This window comes from Echeneis naucrates, chromosome 8, assembly GCF_900963305.1.
Source record: "Echeneis naucrates chromosome 8, fEcheNa1.1, whole genome shotgun sequence".
Taxonomy (NCBI): Eukaryota; Metazoa; Chordata; class Actinopteri; order Carangiformes; family Echeneidae; genus Echeneis; species Echeneis naucrates.
In genome coordinates this window covers 8149853-8174226 of record NC_042518.1, presented here as the reverse complement: position 1 = coordinate 8174226, position 24374 = coordinate 8149853, and the positions used below count along the sequence as shown (strand labels likewise).

At 41.1% G+C, this 24374-nt stretch overlaps 1 protein-coding gene across 3 annotated transcripts in view; it reads left to right on the top strand.

Annotated features, from left to right (window-relative positions):
- Positions 1-23179, top strand: part of LOC115047142 (mitochondrial import inner membrane translocase subunit tim16-like) — a 97966-nt gene extending 74787 nt beyond the window's left edge. The window contains exons 10-31 of one of the 3 annotated variants that reach the window (XM_029507886.1): positions 12448-12502; positions 12687-12744; positions 12838-12983; positions 13068-13166; positions 13250-13354; positions 13485-13644; positions 13738-13913; positions 14041-14149; positions 14275-14361; positions 14556-14698; positions 14895-14999; positions 15166-15251; positions 15342-15483; positions 15570-15659; positions 15785-15901; positions 16033-16168; positions 16328-16419; positions 16640-16726; positions 19907-19991; positions 20527-20663; positions 20897-20962; positions 21535-23179. In XM_029507886.1, coding sequence (XP_029363746.1) covers positions 12448-12502; positions 12687-12744; positions 12838-12983; positions 13068-13166; positions 13250-13354; positions 13485-13644; positions 13738-13913; positions 14041-14149; positions 14275-14361; positions 14556-14698; positions 14895-14999; positions 15166-15251; positions 15342-15483; positions 15570-15659; positions 15785-15901; positions 16033-16168; positions 16328-16419; positions 16640-16726; positions 19907-19991; positions 20527-20663; positions 20897-20962; positions 21535-21624 — 2371 coding nt within the window. In that variant the 3' untranslated portion in view covers positions 21625-23179. Of the gene's footprint in view, positions 1-12447; positions 12503-12686; positions 12745-12837; positions 12984-13067; positions 13167-13249; positions 13355-13484; positions 13645-13737; positions 13914-14040; positions 14150-14274; positions 14362-14555; positions 14699-14894; positions 15000-15165; positions 15252-15341; positions 15484-15569; positions 15660-15784; positions 15902-16032; positions 16169-16327; positions 16420-16639; positions 16727-17266; positions 18989-19475; positions 19543-19906; positions 19992-20526; positions 20664-20896; positions 20963-21534 lie in introns of those variants that run through there. The other 2 variants (XM_029507887.1, XM_029507888.1) reach the window with 2 other exon arrangements.
- The last annotated feature ends 1195 nt before the right edge of the window (positions 23180-24374 follow it).

Genomic DNA, 24374 nt, shown 5'->3' with positions numbered 1-24374 from the left:
AATGTGTTTTAATTGTTCCTTCGCTTGCTTGTTTCATTCACTGTGTGTTTGCGTGGGCTGATGCTCGGTCAACAACGTGGAAGGCTACACAAGGAAGGTTGTTCTGGGAAGCATAGAGACGCATGGAGGAGCTGGCACACAAATCCCAAATTGCAACAATGTGTGTCATCCAGTCTGATTGATTTTTTTTCATCTTGGGTTCAACATGTAACATGTAAACATGCCCTTAAAATCCATGGAAAACAGAATTGCGCAAATGTGCTCAAACCTCCAAGTTCATGTGCACCTTGTTATAAACCAGAGAGGCGCGTGCCAACGTTTTCTCATGTAAAGAAGATCCTTCGTTCCTTTTCTTCCTTTTTTTTTTTTTTTTTTGCTTGGTGCTTTCTACCTCTGTCTTACTCTCACCCTGCAAGTCTAGTATGTCAGGTATTGTGTAACAGCAACATGCCTGTGGTTTCGTGCAGGAAGTGACTGCAGCTCATCTACAGTATCTACACTTTGAACGCACTGGTGTTTTAGTGCTATGACAGAAAGTGTATCAGAGGGCACATCTAAATGGAATAGATCACATCAGATCAGCTTTCAGATGGCTGATTTAATTAGATATTTATCATATAGCCAGTGACATGATGTGTTCATAAGGTCCTTCTCTGTGTGGCGGTGTCATGGCACAAAGAAATGAGGGGGGGGCTATAAATGTAAAAATCTGCTATTTTATTTCATACATGTCCTTGGTACACATCTTACCATCTCATTTCCTGTCTCTCATAATTAAGCAATACTCTTTCAATGTTATGCACATTTTTCACCCCTATGCCCCTTTCTGTCTGACATGCAAACTGTGTGGTCTTGCCTTGGTGCATTGTTTCCAAAGTGTTGTGGCGCCGTTCCTGCCCTGATGCATTTTAAATTTATTTCCTCTCATTCTGTCTCTCTGTGTTGTGTGTACGCTTTTGACAATATCATGGCTCTGTCCAAAGCCCCTCTTTGGCTCTACCGGGCAAACACTGAGTGATTTGGCTCTACAATGACCTGCCTGGTTAAATGAAGGAGGTTAAATAAAAACAAACACGTGCGGTCAGATAACAAGCCTCTCTTCAGCTGTGACACACACCACTGATAACAGTGTCACGAAAAGATGGATGTGGAAGACTGGACACCAGGGAGAGGTCAAATAGAAGTAAATTAAATAAAAAGAAACAGTGGAGAGAGTTTTTTTTTTTTTTTTTTTTTATTGCAATCAGTTTGAGAAGTGTCCAAACTATGTTTTTTAGGAGTATCTCATGACCATCCTCCTTTGTGTTGCAAGGCTGTGGTTCATCTTTGTGTAATTCAGTGCAAAATGAGCACCATTATGCTCTCTCCTCCATGGGAATACACTCCTGCTGTGTGGCTGTATGTGGGCTCATAAACATGTGTGAGATGGTGGCAACAGAGAAGACAGCAAAAGTGTGTGACTCATCCTCACATCTCCTTTTGTCAGATGCATTGCTGCTGGTATTGACTAGAATACCAAACTGTGCAATGCTATGGTTACTCTGTATGGGTGGTCAAAAAATATGGTTTTTCTTTGACCAGGAGACAGACGGACGTGGAGGGAAACTAGAGCAAAAATGTCTTTTCCAATGTGTGTGTGAGTGGTTGCTGGTAAGATGGGGCAGTGAAAGGAGTTGATCTGGTCGTACCATTTGCATCTTCAGGACTCTTTTATTTTCTCTTTCTCTCTTTCCTCCTCTATAACTCTCCCAGATGTAGCATAATAAAGCTCAAAGCATTCTCATAAGGACACTTGCACTCACATAGACACACATGCGCGTTGGAACATGCATAACTGTTGTGATTTACTACACAAATGTGATAGTGATCTTATCTCTTACTTTGCTGTCTCACTAAGATTCCCTCTTTTTTCCCTCTCTCAGTGTTTAACTCCCTCTCTTATAGTAAATCTGCTCTGTTCTCAGAGGTTTTTATTGTTTTTTGCTGTATGAATCCCTCCTTCAGTCATTAAAGCAGATGATTTAGTGTGGTTGGGTAGAACGATAAAACTTGTGATCAGTCAGTCCTCCAAGGACAAAGGGGGAAAGGTATGGTTGAGGCCTTACAGCATTGGAATAATTCTTAAATTGCTCAGCCTACAGCATACCGTTTTTGACAAGAATACTGTGGGGATAATGTCTTAACGCTTAGGTTTTTGTTTATATTCATGTTTTTACATTAACAATATCATCCATAAAATTGATACCAAAATGTGAGACAGATCTGTTATCAGTCAGACAATAATTTTTCTTTATTTTCTTTATTTTATTTTTTTTTGTTTGTTTGTTTGTTTGTTTTTTGTTTTTGTTTTTTTTCCCGATTTCAAAAATTGGCTTTCTGTTGAAAAAAGGTTTTCCTACTTGTGGACTGGAATTTGTGCTTTTGAGATAGAAGGGCAATCATTGCAGGAGATCAGAATGATAAAGTGTCATTTTAAATGGACCAGAAAGAGCAAGTATGGACACATAGTTGCAGTTAGGAGAGAGCATGGGTGTTTGTCACAGCAAGACGAGTCAGCCCCCTAGTTGCTTGGCATCGGAGACACAGAGACAGCAGCACTGATAAACTGAAAACTGTCTCTGATAAAGAAGAACTGGACGACACCGCAGAGCCTAAACATGTGTGAAACGATCGATGAAAGGCGCTCTGTTCAACAACTCAAGAATGTTTTTTCTAGCTGAAGCAGGAGAGATTGGAACGGGGAGGGGGGGAAGCATAGGTCTGAAGAAGTTGTTTCAGGTTTTATATTTCTCTCTTTATTTTTCTCCTCCTCTCTCAGCTCGACCCTTTCACTCACATTTGCACAGGCGTATTCGGGGTTGAAGGAAAAACAAATATTAAACAGTATGTTTTGTGTCTGTAAATTACTGAGTTTTATGGTTCCACCACTTCCAATAATTCTGTCTTGGCTGTCCATGAAGGAAAGTCTCCTACACACACGCACGCACACACACAGACATACACACGCGAACACACACACACGTTCAGTCACAGACAGTAAAGAGAAAGCATGCACTGCTATCTTCTGAAGGAACACTGTTGGAAAATTTCAGCAACATCTGCCAAAAATGCTCATCATTACATGTACAGGTCATGTGAAATTACAGTTTGGTTGTTGCTTCGGTTGGATTGCTGCTTTTTAGCATTGGAGTGTCTGTCCAGGAAAGACCACTGACCATTTAGATGGACAGGATTTTAACAGAGCAGTTAAAACAAGTCATTCAGCAAGCCAGTTATTGGTGGATTGTGTTTTTATCAGACTTTATTGAGTGTCTCACTGTGTGCAGGACAGAGCAGCAACAGCTTGGACTTGTGGGTTTTTCATAGTAGGAAAAACAGGCTTGAGTGTACCTAAGGCTTACATCATCTCCAATTTATTCTCTATAGCAAATCAATTCAATGTGGAGTGACAGACACGCTGGAGCTGAGCCAAGGCTGAATTCAAAGTGTGATCATTACTTTCAAGTTATGCCCCTGGCATGCAGAATAATTACTGTGCGAGACTATTTTTGTGGTTTAGCCCTAAATTTCAGTGGCTGTTCTCAGAATAAGGGTGGCACGGTAATGTAGTGGGCAACATTGATGCCTCGCAGCACCAACACACTGGCTGAGAACCTGCCAGCAAGCTGTGGTCTTTCTGAGCAGAGTTGGTCTCCTCATGTCTGCATGGGGTCCACTATCAGTATGGACTCACATGTGTGACAGAGCTGATGTGAAAACACGATAAAAGCTCATGCAGAGGGAGGCAGAGATGGGGGCTTTATTAAATGACCAAAGTACATTGGTGAAGCATTAATACTTGTTGACAATCCATCAGATTCCGAGGAGGAGTGCAGTACTTCCTTACTTACTCTTTCTCTAGTGTTTCAAATGCAACCGTGACCAGAACTGGAGTTTTTCTCAGGTGACCTAAACACCAGAGAAGAAGGTTGTAGTGGTCGTGACCCTCACTCTACCTTTTTCTGTCCTCTTTGCCATGATTCCTCTCCTCTCTGTCCTCTTCAGACAGTCATTGCTGCTGATCAGTTCCCAGGCCCTTGCCGACGGGTCATTTAATGGTCATCAAGTGCGGGCCCTTGATGCTGAACCCTGGGGTTAACGTGGAACGCACCTCTTCCGGGGCTCCACAGATGACAAGCAGCCAGGGAGATAGGCACACGCCTCAGACATCACAGATGCAATCACAAACGTAAACACACACCAGTATGAGAACAATATGAGACACACTTATTTCGTACATTCATTTGCCAGTAAATTCACCGCCATCTTACTTTTATCGTGTGCTTTTAAAAGATTTATGTTTTCATTTATTACTGTCACCCCTTTGCCTACCCTGACACCCTCATTCCCACCCACATCCTACAACAACCCAACCCCCAACATGTGTGAGCCCTCCAGCCCTCCCAGTCTGCAGAGCTGTGGTGGGTGTGGAGTCAGAGATATCCTGCCAGTTTATGACCAGTGTCCTGGCTGCTTTATAGCTCGGCCTGTCTGGACCAGTTTGCTGCGCGTTTAAAGGGCTGCCTGAATGCTTACGAGTGTGTGAATATACACAATTGTGTGTTATTTTGAGAAGAGCCCCTAATATCTCTTATTCATCTGAGACAAGTAGAACCGTGTGTGTGTGATTATCTACTCAGCTAGTTGAAAGCCTGGCTTTTCCTCTCTGTCTTCATTTTTCATCTCACCATTATGTAAAACAGCACTTTCCATCATGTGGTTGGGCAGCACTGTTTGTTGAGCTGTATCGTGATGCCTGCTGTATTTTAAGTGGCTGTTTTTCTACACATGCTTGACATTTTGTAAAGATGTGAAATGTGGTTCATGCAGCAAGGACTGCCTTGTTGTGGCCTCATTGTTTTAGGGATTAGTACTTGTTTGGCACTGGTTGGAGCTGCCTGCCTCAGTCTGACGCTGGAACTGCACTGACTACAAGCTGGAATTGCATTGGAGCATTCATCTGTTTCTTGAGGGCAGAGAGGAAATTACTGCTGAAGCTGTTGCATTTTTCCATTTGAGCATCTTTGCATGTGGTTCTTTGTGGAATTGGGAGTGTGTGGGTGTCAGAGGGGTCACCAAAGACCTGTTGACATAGGCCTCAGTCAGTTTAATTAAATGCCGAGCATGTGTGTATACACATGCATATGTGCCACTACGCATGTGTGTCTATGTGTGTGCTGGTCGTCAGGGGCCAGAGGATGGGGCCCGGTGAAGCGAGGAGAGAGGGGAGAGCAGCAGGTTGGCAGCCTATCTGAGGGCCTCGTCACTGGGGCTCAGACACGGCCACAGCTGGCCCCTCCACCAACAATCCGAGCTTTTCTTCCCCTCTCAGGGACGCAGCGCGTCAACTCTAATTCCCTTCTAATGAACTGGCTACTGAAGTTAGCTATGAAGGTAGGCCCAGCACACTTATTAAATACACAAACTGGGAGCAAAACACACACACACTCAGTGGAAAAAGTACATTGCACTTTAGTGCATTTCAAAGCTCAGCAGGCTGACTGTACAGCTTGACTCAGATTCCTGCTGAGGATTCTTGAACTCATCTTGCTTGGAAGCTGCAGTAACGCCCCAGACAGGGATATGGTTTAGCCTTTGAGACCTTATAAGAAGAACCTACAGTGTCCTCAGTTTGGGCCCTTTTTTCATTTTCATTCCAACGTTTAATGAGAAATATATAACCATCTGGATGAAAATACTCTCTATACTTCTGGTGCTACAATTACATTACCTAATCCAAATAAAGGTGATAATTGTAAAGTGTTATATTTTATATAGTGTAGAGTGTAATATTTTTCTTTTATCATTTAAAGTGAGAAAGGACATATACATTTCTGGCCACACGAAGCCTCCTTGGAAACATAGTTGTCTCTGATAAACATAAGGAAATGATTTATCACAGAGAGAAGCTGATTTGTAGCACTGTCTAGTTCACTGACAGTACATGGGAGGTTGAAACGGAGAATGAACATCAAGATGTTATACTGTTAGCTGTATGTCCACAAACAGGCAGAGAGCAGAGAACTGCTGAGTCAGGGGGCTGATAATCAGCACTCGCATCTGAAATGAATTTGGACAGTGGAGAAAGTGAAATGTATTTGTGTTTAAAGCTATAACTGAATTTCTTATTTTTTTTATATTTTGTTTTATGAAGCCTTAGACTGACGCTGCCCTCGCTCTGACCCTGTGGTTTAGCTGATGTGGTACAGTCTGCAGCTCTGCTGCCGCTAATGGCAGCATTTATACAAATTTAGACTGCACAGGCGCAGAGCTTTGATTTTTTTTTTTTTTTTTTTTTTTTGTGAACTTGTAAGTTTATAAAGGTGACAAAGTTAATCCATTTTGATATGCTGTATATTTGCTTGCTTTGGCACATGCTTGCCAAACCATTCACTGGTTTTCAGTTGACCTTTCCCATGATTTTCTCATATTCTCACTCACAAATCTACTATGGAAAGGATTTCTCTTTCAGTACTTCACATATTTATAGAAGTCTAGAAACCAACCCAGGATTTACCATCCTGGAGACGGTTTTTCGTGTCCAATGTCATTATAAATCCCAGTTAATCACTGATGGATTATTCCGCACCAGTCCTCCCATTGTCGGGTGAATGTGAACAGCCATAGGCCTGCAGTGTAAGTGTGCTTAAAACCATTAGCTGTGTCCAATTCCTTTACACAAGAGTAATAACACCGAAACAGAAAGAGTGTGTTCTGTTGGAGCAGACAATGTAGGCAGGAAGAGAAATCATAAGAAGAAGATAATTGATAATCTGGTCACATGGTTATGAATATAACCTGATTTTATGGTCATACTTCTGATTGGAGATACAGCTCTTTAGTTACAGCCAGCTTGTTATCATACCAAATATCTTTCCAGATTCATTTTATATTACAACAGATGTGCCACGGTATCTGCTACTGATTATATAATCCACACCAGTTTTAAAGATGATTCACAGTTACAATTTAATGAAACAAAGGAGCTTGTCAATGGAGTTGACCTCATGCTTGTATTGATCTCTATATTTTCCACCATGCCAGCTGCATGGCCCTTTAAGGGACAGATTGTCAAGAAATGTTGACAAAGAAGTGTCATGCCTTGTGGACTGTTGAGCACCGCCTCAAAATGGTGATTTTTTTAGTTTTGAATTTTAATTTATCCATTACTTAATTTTTAACTAAATCGCTGCAAATCGCCGTAGCATAGAAGAGGTAGTAGGATTCATTGACATGGAGAGAAGAGAAGCCCATTAATATTTATATCATCTAAACATGTCTGTGTATTTTCTCATTCATCCAGGTCATAGTCATATCCGGCCAACAATTGAATCGAAAGCAACTGGATTTAGGACTTAGGTTTGTCAAAGACGTTTCGACTCTTATCCAAGGGGCTTCATCAGTTCGTAACGCATCGGTCTGACTAGTCCTCACCAGTCCTTGGATGAGAGGCGAAAACATCTATCATGAAGTGCAAGTCACTGAATTATAGCAAAGGAGTCCTTAGCTGACATCCAAAAGTATTTGTCTCCTGTTTATTGGAATGACTTGAGTGCACTCTCACCCTCAGACACTAAAATCAGTGACTTGTTGCTCACACCAACACGCTGTTTTAGACCCATGACCTGTGTGCTAATCCAAACAGGATTTTATAGCCAAACTTACAGTCTGAGGCTGTGAGTCCAGTGGGACAGCTCGACGAGCTGCAGGCATCGGCCTGTGGATGTTGGTGGGCTGATAAAGTGGACTGCTGGAGTTCACAGTTCAGCAGACTCTTCAACATCAGTGACAGCGCTGCAGCACTCCTTCACTCCCACTGTCAAGGATGGCACAACCAGGAGGCAGATAAAGAAGTGCTGTGCTTCATGTTTCAAGTTTCAAGTTTTCCCACCTCATTGTCACTTTGAGGTTTTGACAAATCCCAAATGGAATCTGATGTATACAAAAAAACTGGCCAAAATCAAGAAGGAACGTGCTTGACTGTGCTTGGCAGGCTTATTTACGCGGACTAAAATCTCAAATCACCCCAGGGGGCTCTATAATGTGTACGGAAAAGGACATCATGTATTAAGAAAACAAGGTTATAATACAAAAGAGTGGATCAAGGAAAAGAGAGGAATTTCTCTTCCAGTCTGCGCGACCATGAAGTAGTTTCATTTAAATAGAGTAAAGAGGTTAAGTTTGGCAAAGATGACGGCCAAAGAACAGAGAAAAGTCACTTACACAGACACTGTTTTGAACATAGCTGCTTTAAATCATCCCGTCGCCTAATGGCTTCGGCAGGCAGCTCTCATTAGCTGTACTTACATACTGTATATAATGTATTAGTGTGTTTGATGTTATCAGTGAGTCTGGATGTGCTCACAAGCATGGAGAATGAGTACTGCATGTGCATTTTTCAGATTTTGTCACGCTTATGCAGATGCATGAGCGTATGCATTTTCTTATAACGCAGTATTTATCTCTGCACCTGTGTATGCCAAATATGGAAAGGCTGCTATTCTCTATTCTCTCTGTGTGTGTGTGTGTGTGTGTGTGTGTGTGTGTATCTGTCATCCCCGTAAAATAGATGTTTGTCTGTCCCTCCATTAGTCAGTTATTCCAGTATCTCCCACATTATCAAATGACAACACATTCTCATAATCATAATATACCTTGACTGATTCAGACCCTCTCTCTCTCTCTATCTCTCACACACACACACACACACACACACACACACTACAGTAATTTGGCCATTATATCTGCTGGTGCTGATGGCTGCTGTCATGGGCAGAAGGTCATTTTATGATGTACGTTTTGGTCTGTGCGAGAGAGTGGTGTGGGGTGACGGCTGACGAGGCAGGAGGCATGCTCTCCCCCACTTTCTGTTTTGTGTAAACTCAGATAGGAGTAGAGTGCCTGTGACAGACTGAAGCCAGGAGGATTTTTGGAGCATCAGGTCGCAACCACAGTGTTGGAAGGGTCAGAAATCTGTTGAAACATTGGTGGATGCAGATATGCCTGAAAATCTGACACTGAGGTTTGCTACTGAAGTAAAATCTCCCGATTCTTTTCTTAGGTAATACTTGTGCTATTCAGCTGGTATTATCTTCTTTTATTGTTTTTGTAGAAGTGCTATGTTATAAGAAATTAGTGTGTGTGTGGTTAATCCTCTTTGAGTTGCACACCCAATTTTGAAAAGGCTGGTCTGAATCAGGTCAGGCTTAATTCAGTACTGCACACACTTCTATTTAAAGCCTCTCCTCTAAGAGCATGAATGAGGTCTATAATAGTTTGTCTTCTCATTCATAATCAGAACATGTGATTCAGACCCACAACAAGCATGCTGCCACAGTTAATCCTGTGGGAGCACGACTTTTTTGTTATTAATGCGTGAGCACACACATCAATAAGCTGTATTTATTATTAACACATGATTTGCATGTTTGCTTGCACAGCCGTGGGCAAAAGTCTTGAGAATGACTGAGTATTGGCTTCGGTGTTTTTCAGTCTTTTTCTCAGCTGTTGTTATGATATACTGAAGAATAGTTAGCATCGAAGGGTTTCATGTAAAGAGTCAGTGTTTGCAGTATTGACCTTTCCTTTTCAAGACCTCTGCATTTTACCTTGGCATGCTGTCAATCAGCATCCTGACTGATGGCAGCCCATTCATGCATTATCAGTGCTTGGAGCTTGTTTCCTTGCCAGTAACTGTGGTTAACAGAGGAAGAACAGTGTTTTCTAGCATCACTGTTACAGCTTCCAGTCTGTTATTCTAACTCACTCAACATGACAGAGTGATCTCCAGCCTCGTCTGTGTCAGCGCTCTTACCTATGTTAACAACAGAATCACTGACATGATATCAGCTGGTCCTTTTGTGGGAGGGCTTTGTTGTTGTTTGTTTGTTTTTCGGGTGGAGGGTGTGTTAATTCATTTTAATGGCAAAGAGGGACTTTGCAATAAATAACAATTCATCTGATCACTTTTCACAACATTCCTGACTATATGCAAGTTGCGGTCATAAAAACTGAGGAAGCAGACTGGAAATCAATATTAATAATCACTCTCTTTTGGCCACAGCTGTACATCCATATGCAAATGCATACTCGTTTCAGTTTTCCTGTGTGGGAAAATGGGCTAGATGGAGTATGAAAACAAACGTAAACAGAGGCTACTATCAGTGATAAAGCTCCACTCCTATTATGTGGCTGTTTGACTTGCTACATTTACTGTGAGAAAAGCAGCGATAAGGTCTTGGAGACATAATTGGGACTGGAGGCACAAAGAAAGTGCAGCATGCAAGGTGGTGGTGAGAGAAGGAAAGGAGGACAGGCAGAAAGAGGGGTGTGGGAATGGAGGTGTTTAGGGACTCCCTGTGGACTGACTCCGACATGGGAACACACAGCCGCCCTAACGAAGCGTGGCTGCCCCTCGCTGACCTCACAGGCCTGGGACAAAGGGAGGGAGCTTAGAGAAAAGAGGAAGCACAGATTGGGGAAATGTCCACTTTTTCGATACAATAAACTTATGAGTTAAGTTTAATTTCACACTTCATTTCCTTTAACACTTTAACAAAACATGACATGCAGAATCACATTAGATATTAGATATTAAATTGTAATATCCATTAGGAAATCATGTATGTTTAATAATAATTTCATAATTTCATTAACCCAGCAACTTTTCACCCTGTTAATATAGTACAAGACTTATATGAACTTTTTTGCCAGATAAAATAAGCATGACACTTCATACATTTGGGTCAGTATCTCTTATTCTGTCAGACATTTCAGTTTTTACATATAAAGATTTATCTTTCATAGGAGACCACAGTTAAATTGCAATCAAAAATGTAAAGATGAATAACCATTTATTTGAGAAATTTTGGCCTGATGCCCAAAAATAGGTCTGTCCTTTAAGGGGTTAAAGTTATATGTGCAATTACATCTTCAATTCATTATGCTCATCTTCAGTTTCCCTTTGTAGTATCACCAAAGTTTATCTGTACAGTACAGTAAAAAAAAAATACCTCGTATCCAAATACACAAAGTAATATTTCATTTTTACTTGGCAGGGTAGTTTCCCAAAACATTGCAGCCAGTTGTCTTTCTTTCTGCCTTTATGGAAAAGCTGCCAAAACTAAAATTACTTCCAAAAATGTAACAAAGGTTTGAAATGAAAAAGGATGGAAAACATTTGTAAGCTGAATAAAGGATATGAGTTTTATAACCACAAACATGTGGCTTGTTGCCACTTGTTAGTAACTGAGTGACCCTGAACTTGTGTAGGTTTGAATAAATCTCATCGAATTCATACATATACACAGCTGACCTGTACACACACACACACACACACACACACACACTCTCATTCTTTCACATGTACACTAGAAAAACCTTTGCGTGTCACCATGTGCTGTCATTGTAGATACTCAAACTACGTCTTTAATTATATTGTCATACTTGGTATATTACATTATGCCTGTCGTTCGCAGTTGATGTGGAAGCAGTCGAGTGCCGTTACCCTATAATAGCAGCATTACACAAGGTTCCCATAAGCCATTCACTGGGCCTGCCTGGATCAGCCATCACTCTCTGTCCTGGCCCTGGAAAATACTACAGCACGCTACTCTGCGATGAGGAGAGGAAAGGAAAGAAAAGGGCTGAGGGAATATGAAGGAGAGTATGAAACCGGGGATTTGCCCCTGTGCGAGTTTCCTCTGCCTAAGCCAGCTACATTTACTTACGACATAGAATTGTCCTTTCCTCATTGAGGTAAAGCTCATTCAGTTTCCTCATCCGTCTTACTGTTACGTCAAGTCATGAGAGAAAGCAGGTGACTGAGGCCTGTTTCGTCCTGCCTCAGTGCAGTGAGTGTCGAATGAACAATTTGTCAATAGGCCAAAATTAACTAAACACAAATTTCAAGCAGCTGATTGCTGCTTCTCAGTTTCGGACAACACATAGCACTGTAAGATGTTGCCTTGAGCGTTATAATGGGAGATATAGGATATTTATGACTAGCAGATCAATAGATTGTCTCCAGCCCTGTTCCTCTCCCACCTTAAGTCTGGTTTTCTTTGTTCACATCCATCTGAGAAGATCCATTTTGAAACACATTCTTCATGAGTTGAATATTATCAATGCAGTTGAATTTATTTTTTAGTTTTGGTGTTTCTTTCTGTTTACAATATATATTTTTTAAAATATCTGCAGTTTCTGGGGACTAATCTGAGTGTTGCTACTTTTACCTCAAAGTTGAGCAGACTGCTCCATCTAGTGGTGGCTGTGTTAAATACCAACCTGTAGAGCCTGCGACAGATTTAAAGTTTACATCACTAAGTACTTGGCATCAGCATGCATATTTTTTTCAATGGCTCTTTCTCCTTTCTCCCCTCTTCCCCTGTATTGTCTCTTTGCTCTCAGGATGCTGATCCCTCTGTTTGATGAAGACACTGGTCTGCTCATTCTGGCTGGCATGGTGAGAGTTAGATTAATTAATGTTGTGGACTATGACAAGTCAGAGATCAAATGTCGACCATCATGTCCTCAAAGGTCTGCAGTACATGTTCCACCTCTGTGCAAATAATCTCACTGTGACAGGAGATGAATTTTAAAGAACCTCTGAGTTATATTCTGATATATTGAATGTCTGTTATGCACAGGGAGACACAGTGGTCGACTGCTTTGAAGTCTCTTCTTCTGAGCCTTTCCTCTCTCAAGGTGAGAGCTAGTCATCTGTTGTCTGTTTGGATCATTTCAGCTTCATTCACACACCCTCACCGTTTATTTTCTTCTCTCTGTTTAACACTGAAGTGAGTCACTGTCTTACGGATACTTCAACCAGAGGGGTTGCCATGGTTCCCAAGCTGGCGCTGAATGTGATGTCCTGTGAAGTGATGTGTGTACTGCAGTTGACGGACAGCTGCATTGTGCCAATCAGCTACCACGTCCCCCGCAAGGTGTGCTCAAAAACAGTGCTGTGCTGACATCACCTCATTGTAAAACAGGTATTAAACGTGTGTACGCCCTTTATTGATCTCCAGCACTCAGGCCAGGAGTTTCATGAAGATCTTTACCCAGACACAATGGGCACGACTCCAGCCATGCCTGCCGAGGAGTGGTGGCAGGGAGGGAACAAGCAGGTAATTGGTCTCAACCGACAGCAAGATCCTCCATATTTTAAACCGTACAGATGCCTCAACCAGTTGGTTCTGTTTGTCCTCAGGTGGAGAAAGTCAGCCTCCACCCAGACAAAAGGCCCAAAGCAAAGCTTCCTCCAGCAAAACAGATGCCTGCAAAGAAGGAGGTAGCCAGCGGGGAGAGAAAAGAAGTGAGAGACATCGGCAGAAAATATTATTGTAGTACATGGTCTTAATTTTACCACCCAGTCTAGAGCTAGAATTTCCAGAGGTATTTCACCATCATTTTACCTATAACAGCAGCATCATACTGTTCTACAGGATCCAGCTCGTGGCTGCTCCACTTCCAGTAGTCCTCTGAGTACTCCCAGCAGCAGTGCTGTCCCATCCCGCTCTCCCTCCTCCACCTCTGGGCTCTCCTCAGGCTTCCTCCCCAGCCCCAGTCCCAGCCAGAGCGCCAAGGCCATCCAGAGCCTGCTGGGTAGGCACACGTGCATTTCTTCATTAGTGTCTGTCGATTTATAGCACTTTTAGCAAAAAGAAAAATGGATTTGGAAAATTATCTCCCATACAGGGCCAACCTCCAAGTTCCGTCACATCCAGGGAGCTGTGATGCACCGGGACACACACATCACCAACATGCGTGGTCTCAATCTGACCACACCAGGCGAGTGTGATGGCTTCTGTGTCAACCGCCACCGTGTGGCAGTGCCCCTTTCCATTTCTGGGGGGCAGATTGCCATCTATGAGGTAAAACACCTGGAAATGTAATTGTTAATGACGATTGTCACAAACAAAACTATTGTCCCTTTATTGTTAGTTTGGAAAATGTAACTCCTGTTTGATGGATGTGTGTCACTTATTTTATTCCTCTTAGCGTTCTCAGCCTGGCAGGCTACCAGACGCATCCCTTCCCACCATCCAAAACTCCGTGAATGTGGCTGACTTTTCATGGGACCCATTTGACACGCACCGTCTTGCTGTGGGTGAGTAATACACACAATCTATATGTCGGCCCATTTGTCGCTGTATCCGTGTTTGTCATCTCTCTGACTTTCGTGACAAGAGTATGAGTGTGATTTAACATGCTTGCATCTTTGTCTGATTGTAGCTGGTGATGATGCCAAGATTCGGCTTTGGCAGGTACCAGAGGGAGGGCTGAAAGAGACCCTGACGGAGCCTGAGCTCATCTTGCAGGGTAGGACAGTACCCATTTTCCAAAATAAGCTCAGTTCAGTTGTGTGTTTAACAAATTGATGATTAACATATTTGTTATATAACTGTCTATGAATTATTGATTGTGTGCCTATAAAATATTTCATGTTTGAGAGAGAAAAGAAGTGATGATAGCCACAACAAAAGTTGACTGACGACTGATATGACCCTTTATAGGCCATACGGAGAAGATTTACTCAATCAAGTTTCACCCTCTGGCCAGTGGACTCCTGGTGTCTTCATCCTACGATCTCACAGTCAGACTGTGGAACCTGGAGAGTGGAGAGCAGGTCAAACTCCTCACTGGGCACAAGGACCAGGTGGGTGATGTAGAAAGAATTAGGTGAAAGCCAAGAAGTCATCCAGCCATAATGAGAAATGAAATGGTGCTAAGAAAGCAGCCCTGATAAGTGCACAACATTTTCGACATGGGTTAGGATGTATGTTTGTTTACAACGTACCAAAGTGAAAACATCAGCTTCTTCTTTCTTGCTCCTTCCTACGGTTCATGCTCAGGTGTTTGGGATTGCATGGAGCCCAGATGGCAAGTTCCTGGCCACAGTGTGCAAAGATGGTAAAGTTCGCATCTATGACCCCCGCAAGTCTACATCACCATTGCAGGTATGCAGAATAGACATAGAAATATGTTGAAACAATGCATTCAGCATCGTGATTTGGTTGGTTTTGACACAAAAATAAATTAACACTTTCTGCTTCTTTTTGTTTTTGTTGCTTTTTTCTTTTTTGTTGTTGTTGTTTCTTTGTTTGTTTGTTTTTTCGATTGCAGGAAGGCCCTGGTCCTGAGGGCCCCAGGGGAGCTCGTATAGTGTGGGTGTGTGAGGGAAAGTACCTGTTGGTGTCTGGATTTGACAGGTAATTAACATCATATCAATATATTGCTTAAGTGGCATAAAGTTGCTTATGCATGACCTCTGACCCTTCCTCTTCTTCTCCTGCCTGTAGTCGCAGTGAGAGAGGACTCTACCTGTACTCCGCAGACTCCCTGTCCTCTGGAGCCATTGCAAACATTCAAGTAGATGTGTCCCCCTCTACACTCATCCCCTTCTATGACCCTGATACTAATGTGATCATTCTCACTGGAAAAGTAAGTAAATGAAATGAACTGTGCGAGTTACATTTGAACCAAAATCGAAAAAAGAATAAGAATTTGTTGTAATTTGTGTTTTCCAGGGTGACACTAGAGTGCACATTTATGAGATCGTCCCTGAAGACCCCTACTTTATGGAATGCAGCAGTTTTCATTCTCCTGAGCCACATAAGGTACCTCTTCACTTATTTTTAGATTTAAATTTATTAGTCACACACACAGTTCTACTCCGGCTCTCTTCTCTCTGTGATGCTGTTCATATTAGCTAACAGCATTTTTGACTGTTTCCTGTCAACAGGGCTTGGCCTTTCTGCCGAAGACAGAGTGCAATGTGCGTGACGTGGAGATAGCTGTAGGACTAATGCTCAGTAAGACAACCATAGAGCCAGTGGCCTTCAGAGTGCCGCGGGTCAAGGTGAGCCAACTACACCACCCACGATATATAGGAATATCACATTGCAGTCCTTCCTGATGGTTAATCTAAAGAAAAGGTTGTAACTGACAAACATAACTGTCTCCTATATCTGTCCACGCTCGGGTCTTCAGAAAGAGTTTTTCCAGGACGACGTGTACACAGACACGGCCGTGTGGTGGGAACCTGTCCTGACTGCCTCTGCCTGGCTGTCCGGCTCCAACGGCCAACACAAAAAGATCAGCTTGAAGCCCAAAAACATGACAGCAGGTGCGGATACATAACAGAGTCTGAATATGTAACATACAGTGCGTACTTATCTTAAATCGCTGTCAATCCTCAGAGGTCTACACCGCAGTCCAGGCCAGGTTCTGTTCTATCTCAGTGTTTGATGAGCTGTGTACTTGTGTGGATGTTTTTATTTTTCAGTGAGTGAGGCCCCTAAAGAGGCTCCAGTTAGGAAATACCTGCCGTCGTCTGTTTACCTGGAGGAAAAGACTGATGAACAGAAGAAAGAAGAGGTGAGGGCAGACTAAAATACCATTGTGTGATTGTGCATCTGCTGTATGTGTTGTGTTATCCAGTTCATCTTGTTTAGACTTTCCACTGTTTGTGCTACATCTAATGAGTCAGCCACCTGTTTTTCATAGTAACCTACTCAAAATGTATGTGCTGGCTAAAAGCTGCTTCCACTGATCTGTTTGTGTTTGTTTGTGCGTGTGTGTGTATGCACCCATCCAGCTCCTGAGTGCCATGGTGGCCAAGCTGGGGAACATGGACGACCCACTGCCACAGGAGTCATTTGAGGGGGTCGCTGACGATGAATGGGTGAGTGAATATCATGGAGCCGATCTTTGTTGTAAGTTAGTAATGATTAAATGATGAATGGCAAATGTAGTGTAGTGTACTCTAACACAATATGCAGCCACAGTACTAGCTTAGTACATCATAAACACCTGTACCATCTACAGTACATTGTGCTCCTTCTGTTGTGATCAGAATATAAAGTTTTTAAGACCAAGTCAAATAAAATATTTATATTTTGTGGAAGCAGAATGGAGTGGTTCTGTTTAGGTTTGTTAGTTCAGTCTGTGTTTTGTTCACTATTCCTTTATTTAGGGCTCATAAAGAGTGATGTTGTTTGGATATAGTTAGTTATATTAACGTTAATATGAACACTGTCATGATATCAATAGCAATCAGTGGAAAGAACTGTGCTAGCCTAATATACGTAGCATCAGAATGAAATTCTGCATGTGTGGTGTGGGGAAAGTTAAGTGTCAAAATATTTACACTGCATGGACCAACAGGACATGATGCAAAATCACTGCAACTTTGTCAACTAACAGCAACTTTTCCGTCACTCAGGATGATTAGAGCTGATATCGCCTTGCGGTCAATTCAATCATGGTGCCAACAACAGAGAGGAGAGACTGGTCTTCCGGTTGCCACAGGACCAACCAGACTTCTCTGGAGCTAAATCTAATAATGTCTCTTCCTACTGCACAATCATATACTATACTATATGAACACATCTACAAAAGAAGCAAAAAAGGGAAAAGAATCACAATAAGATCTCCTGATATGAGATTAATACTGTATACATCATAATATCTGTTCAGGTTAGGGAAATGGGAAATGTCACAGTGTGTTGTTGATGCTCATCAAATCAAAAAACTGCATGAAATTTGATATGAAAACTATTTTCAGCTGGAGTTATTAAATATTTACTAAATCATTCAAACCTGAAACCCTGTAAAGACTTTCTTATGTTTATGCAGACTACACAATTATTATCATGCTAATGTTGTTAGTAAGAAAAAAAATATTTCCATCATCCATACAAAATAATAATTAGTAAATACACAAAACTGCTGAAACATTTTTTTTGTAAACTACAAGGTGAATTGAGCTGCAGGCAGTCATAGCAATAATACTTTCTGCTTTACGCTCGCAATAGTGGATGAGCATTTGATTAAAAAAATAATAACAATAATAATGGCCCAGTCTTTTTAAATATATATATTAGCATACCTCGTTGTGTATCAATGTGTACAAACTCTGTTCCTGTCGAGTTACCTCCACAGTGGACCACTCGTGCTTTTTCTAGTCACAATGTGTCTTTAAAAAAGGTGTCACTAAAAAATCACTAATGTTGCAAAAAATGTCTCATTAATGAGTAAATAACACGTGAGCATCATGCATCTGATAACAAAAATGGTCTTCCTGTTCAGTCAGACAAAGCACAATCACACACACACACACAAACACACACACAATTGCTATAGCATGCATTCAGAAGCAAAAACCATTCAGGATACAACAGGGTCATCAGTGTTCATGTTTAGTCATGAACTGGAATTTTTAATGACAAATTTTGCAATTTAGTTTTTTTTTTTTGTTTGTTTGGGGTTTTTTTTTGCCATTGTCAAAAAAAAAGCTTCATTTTACCATTCATGAGTATTATTGTTTGTGCCAATTGTGCTAGGTATTTTCTTTCTCCAGAAATAGTCTTATGTTTAAGTTTCATTAAAAGTTGAATAAAAATGAAATTTTATTTGCGTTTAAAGCTAAACCAGATCCTTTTTGGGGTTTCAAATCGATGTTTGTTTACTTTAACCTTTTTTTCTGGATAGTAGAGCATCTCATGTTTCTCTGTTTGGGGATATGTTCCTCACAAATGATTAAATTTTCCTGTCTAATGTTAACAAGTATTAACTAACAACAACCAGACAATGCAACCATGAAAGCCATTTGGTTAGTTCTAATCAGGGCTGCAATATAAATATCCAGACTTCATTCAACCTCTGATGTACTGAAATAAGCCAATCAGTTCAGCCATGCATGATCGTCCACATCATATTATTTTACATCGGAACTTCAGGTGTTGTCAAGTGTTTGTGCGGTATATACTGTACATGCTTGTAATTCTCACATGCCATACTTCGTAGTATTTGGACTGGATTAACTTGCCTTTCATTGTGTTTAAAAGGAACTTTCTTTTTATACGGTGACTAAAGGAGTGCATTATTTGAGTAATGGTTTGTGGCTAATCAATATTGTCTTGCAATAAACCTTTTGAACCCATTGCCTTTTATGTTTGTGTGATTGTGTGAACAGCTGTAGTTAAAAAGTTTTTATTTTCAAAACATTTGAAGAATTTCTTTAATTTGCTTTGTTAAAGATTAAAAACCCATCAGTAATGTTAGTGTAGCACAAGTCTTTAGTTCAGTCCTTAAGTGGAGAGATTTTTTTTCTCCATATAGATAAACCATCCAATTTATCGTTCGACCCTTTCAAATGCTTTTTTTTTTTTTTTTTTACCGCTTTTCCTTTTAATCATATACATGATCTATTTATCTCACTTTAACTATGACACAATGTAATTGGAGATCGCAGCTCAGTTCTGGAGTTTTCTCTTAGAGCATTGTGATGGAAATACATACTATACCCCCAAAACACACATGAATGCCACTGTTAATAACCGCTGCAGTGACTCTTCCCCGCCGGCAGGTGTCTCTGTGACAAACGCCACCACTCTAATTCTGCTTCATTGACGCTTCCTTCAACTTTGACCCCGAGGTAACCTTCGCTGATGTACATGTGAGCGCCGTTTATGGAGGCTGCCTAAACATTTTAAGATGGTAAGGGTCTTTCCTCTTTCTTATCCTCACAGCTGTCGCCTTCGCTGACCTTTTAGCCCCACGGTAGCATTAGCATTAGCCTCAGCTGGTAGTTTGCTTCTCCGACATTGCTACGTAAGACAGACAAGGCTCCTTTGCAGTTTGGGTTTAATTCAAAGTGCTAAATGTAAACAGACAGTCCAAACATGGCGGGGGGCTGTTTGTCGTTGTGCCGGACTGGAGATCCTCGGTGCCCCGGGATGACCCCGGATCTGTGGCTCTCCTTAAAACCGGCTCCTCTGGCTGACCTCCACTGTCCCTGTGTCCATCTTCTAACGCAGATCGGTCTCTGATGTCTCTCATGTCTCCCCTGTCTCCCCTGCAGGCCAAGTATCTTGCTCAGATCATTGTGATGGGAGCTCAGGTGGTGGGACGCGCCTTTGCTCGTGCTTTACAACAAGAATATGCAGGTGATCGCCGTGACTTCAGCTTTGAAACCAACTTTGTGATTATACATTAAGATTGTGCTGTTAGTGAGATATTCTAGTTTTTCTCTTGATTGAGAGCAGCGTATTAAATATTTGAAAATTGAATAATATCAGTTTTGTTTGGTGAGAGAAAGCAATACAAAACCCACCACTAGGGAAAGTATTTTATTTGAACAGTAATCAGATCCAAAGATTATAAAAAAAACAGCAACAAAAAAAAAAACAGCAAAGAAAGTTTACTGACTGAAGTGAAGATGTTATTGAATACAGATGATGGCTGATTGATGCGTGTCAGTATATGGCTAAACATGTGCAAAGTCAACCACTGCATAATGATACAGGGGTTTCTACTGATATGCTGATTGTAATAAATTGTAATACATCCTGCTCAGAACAGTTTATTTGGACAGACATTTTGAGATAAAATGTGGTGATATCACGTCATTCAGATTATGAATAATACAGCTAGGCCTAGGTTGATCTTGATCCAAAATGACATTTGTGTTTTTCTTCAAAGCGAGCCAAGCAGCGGCGCGAGCCAGGGGCCGCACCGGTCAGCAGTCTGCTGCTGCCTCCAGCATCACTGGAATGAGCCTGCAAGAGGCGCAGCAAATCCTCAATATCTCCATGCTCACTCCAGAGGAGATTCAGAAGGTAGAGATTCATGCAAACAATCAAAGTGTAGGCACCGAGCTGCAGAGCCATGAACTCTTTGTTGGGGTTGTTCCAGATTTTTCCACCCTTTTCTTGGCAAAAATCATTTTGTGTGTTCATGTATGTGTCAGACACCACTTTAAAGAATTTTTCGGTTTGAAATATAAACATCCTTGACCTTAGATTGAAGGATAATACCTAAACACTAACACTAATTGGCTTCTCTCTTTCAGAACTACGAACACCTTTTTAAAGTTAATGACAAGTCAGTCGGTGGTTCATTTTACTTACAATCAAAAGTAAGTATTCTTTCTCTACTGTCTCAATATAATTCTCATTTCTGTTTTTTATTTAAACAGTTGGCACATAATGATTGTCAAATGTGTTGCAGAGTTGAACAAAGTTAATGCCTTCTATAATTCTAATATTATTATTAAAATGGAAAGGAAAAAAGAAAAAAAGTCAGCTAAAAGATTAAATTAGTGCCTTTTATTTATTTATACTAACCCTTTTTGATGCACTTGTTAAGATTCAAAGAAAGCATAAAGCATTAAAGTCAAAACTAAACCCTTATCTTTTCAGTCATTGTACTGTGTGACATGGTCTCCCTGTACATATGACAATAAAATGTGCAATTAGATGTTTTTTTAGGAATTGGATGTTTTCTTGGAAGCAGCATTGATGAAATATAGATTGGGTATTGGAGCTGGAAACAGTGATAATCAGCACGGCTCTTAGCCACTTAGCCAAGGCCCGTGACTCTCAGAATGAAGGAAAAACACACTCTTAGGGTGTGTTTGAAATCAAGTTGTTAAAAGTGTTTTTATTTCCCACCAAAATTTAAAGTGTCCTTGTCTCAATTTGTGTCTAGGTGGTGCGAGCTAAAGAACGTCTAGATGAGGAATTGAGTATACAATCACAACAACAAAAGGAGCAGCCGCAGCAGAAAACGGAAACATGAAGTATGAAATGATGCTCACCCACACTTCCCTCTCCCTGTCCTCTGTAAATTATAGCCCAATAAAAGCCTTCTTCTTTTCTCTAATCAAGACCTATGCCAGTTTTTGGGAGACTTAGACAGGGAGGTGCAATAGTAGTACATATGGTTTGAAATAATATCAATCTGGAAAAGATGGAACACTGAAAACTATGATTTTGTTTTTATTCAGGTGAAATCTGTCAAAGTCTGAAGCTCTCAAATGTTGGTATAGCTAAATCACATTTACCTGAATCTATTCATGGGATGTGCACATTTCTATAATTTTTATTGTATATTTAGGATGGAAATGAACACAAAAGTTGTATCAAATGCAACTTTATTAAACATTTCTTTTTTCATTGACATTATTATCAATATCGTAATAAAATTCCTCTAAAACAGGAGAACACCGCTATGTTGTACCAATTGGAGACCTTTACAACTCTAAAATTCTGTATGTTCAACCACAGAACATGATGCCAGGAAAAATATATTTTCATATAATATTTTTTTTTTCATATAGCGTATAACTTCTATATCTTTTACCTATAATAAAAAGGCACTTGGAAAAATTCAAATACTGACATAATATCTCACAAATGTGCAAAAAACATAACTTGGAACAGGCCTTGCATGGCCTTGGTCTTATCATTAACCCTTTGTGCAACACTGTGGCACTTTAGTCAATGGCACCCCTTTACAATTACACTGACCCAGCTAGCTAACACAGTTTTTGTGACCTGGATTTCAGTTCATAGCGTTTAAGGGTTACTTTAAAATCTCCATGAGCAAGTACCGCTTTTATTATGTCCAAAAAAAAAAAAAAAAAGAACGGACTTTAAAACTCAAACATTTTACCGGCTGAGAATTTTAACTTATTCTTGGTTCTCAAATTGACTGACAAATAACACTCTGCAGTGAGAGGATGTGAGGATGTGGTAGCATCCTTGTGTCTACACACACTATGAGGGGTACAAAAGTGCAGTTTATTACAGATTGAGCTCAAAGGGTTAATGGATCTTACAGCTTATTTAATATTGAAAAGATGTGGACCCTGCGAGGATCCATGTCATATTCAGCTTTCTGCTGCTCAGCTGAGTCTCAGTCCCTGGCTTTGACCAGCAGAGGAGAGACAGACAGGGAGGAGGAGGAGGAGAGCTGCAGCATCTGTGGGTTTCACTGTTGCCACGGAAACCATGTCTAGCCTACTTAACACCTGTTTCTCATGACATCACTAGCCAGGACTATCCACTTACAACAAGATATTCACTTTGACACCCAGCCCAGAAACAGGCCACTGGTGTGTGTCTGTCTGAGATAATGAGTAAAAGACACTGAGGCAGAAAGACAGGTAGGCAGTTCAACTCTGACAGCCTGACACTGAATTCAGGCAGAGCAGGTTTTATTTGTTTTTGTTTACTGAAGCCTGTTAGTTGCCCCCTAACCCATCTCTGGTAAAAAGCTTTGTAACCAGGAGGTGGGGAAGCTGAGCTTTTTGGGTTTAATCTGTTTAAAAAAAGAAAAAGAAAAAAAAAAACCAGAGGGCAGACAGAGTTCAGTGGCCTAGTTTTCTGCAGGCCGGTATGCCTGTGAGTGGCTGCCACATTGGACGCAGCACAGCCAGCGACTTCAGAGCCGAGAGGGCCTTTTGCTGGATAGGTGGCCAGATGGAGGGCGGCTACACTACACAGCTATCCTCTGCCTCTCTTCCACTGCTGGCACACAGCCTTCCCCCTCATCTCTCCCTGTCCCCTGTCCATTCATTTATTCATTCAGCCAATGCTTGCTCTCCCAGCGCTGTCACCATTTCACAGTCCAATGTTATATCTCTACCATTTCCCTGCATCTGACTGAACATTAAAAGTCAAGTGGCAGAGTTGTAAATCCAAGTTAATTTGGTGTTACAACATTTGATAAATATTTCATGCCTATACCTCATCTGAATTATCCTCAATATAACAGTGTGATTGTCATTAAGGAGTGTCCTTTAGTCAACTCTATTTACTTTCAAGAGTGGTGGTTTCCAAATATGGCCCCTTAAAATGTAGTAATTGAGTGTATGAGCCACTTAGTTAATGGTTAAAATTATAAATTATGTTAGAATGATGGATTTTGCAGCACTGGACTGGTGATCATACTCTGATAGTGAGTTGGATTTTACAGGAATGCTAACAAAGGATGTTCATGGGTGCAGCTGTGTTAGCTGATGGGGAATGTCATTCGTTTTGCAGTTATTTGGTCACAATCCAACATACCGAACAAATATAAAAAATTGGACCCATGATGGTCCGAGATGAGCCGTGGAATCGCAGTGAAGATATTGCAATGAGTCTTTAAGATAATCTGCACCTACTTTCAGCAAAATCATCTCTCCTATAGCTGTCGGGACATTTAATAGCAGAAATATCAACCTGGTGGAGACATAAAAAGTGAGGGGATCACCAAAGTCATTGGGTTTCATCCCCCTAGCACCGATGTAGTGTCTACAAAATTTTTGATTTACTGTAATATGGACATACCCACAAATAGGCCTACTGGGAAATACACCGAACTGATGAACCGACACAAAACCAAAACGAAATTTTCAAGTTCATTTTGTTTGCTTTGCTTTCTTTGATCTTAGATCTGGGAACCACCACCCTGTGAAAGATTATCCAAATCTCTCCATCTCTTCATCCCTTAGAGAGACTCACCCTCAACAGCAGAAAGCTGATAGCAGAGCAGTCATTGTA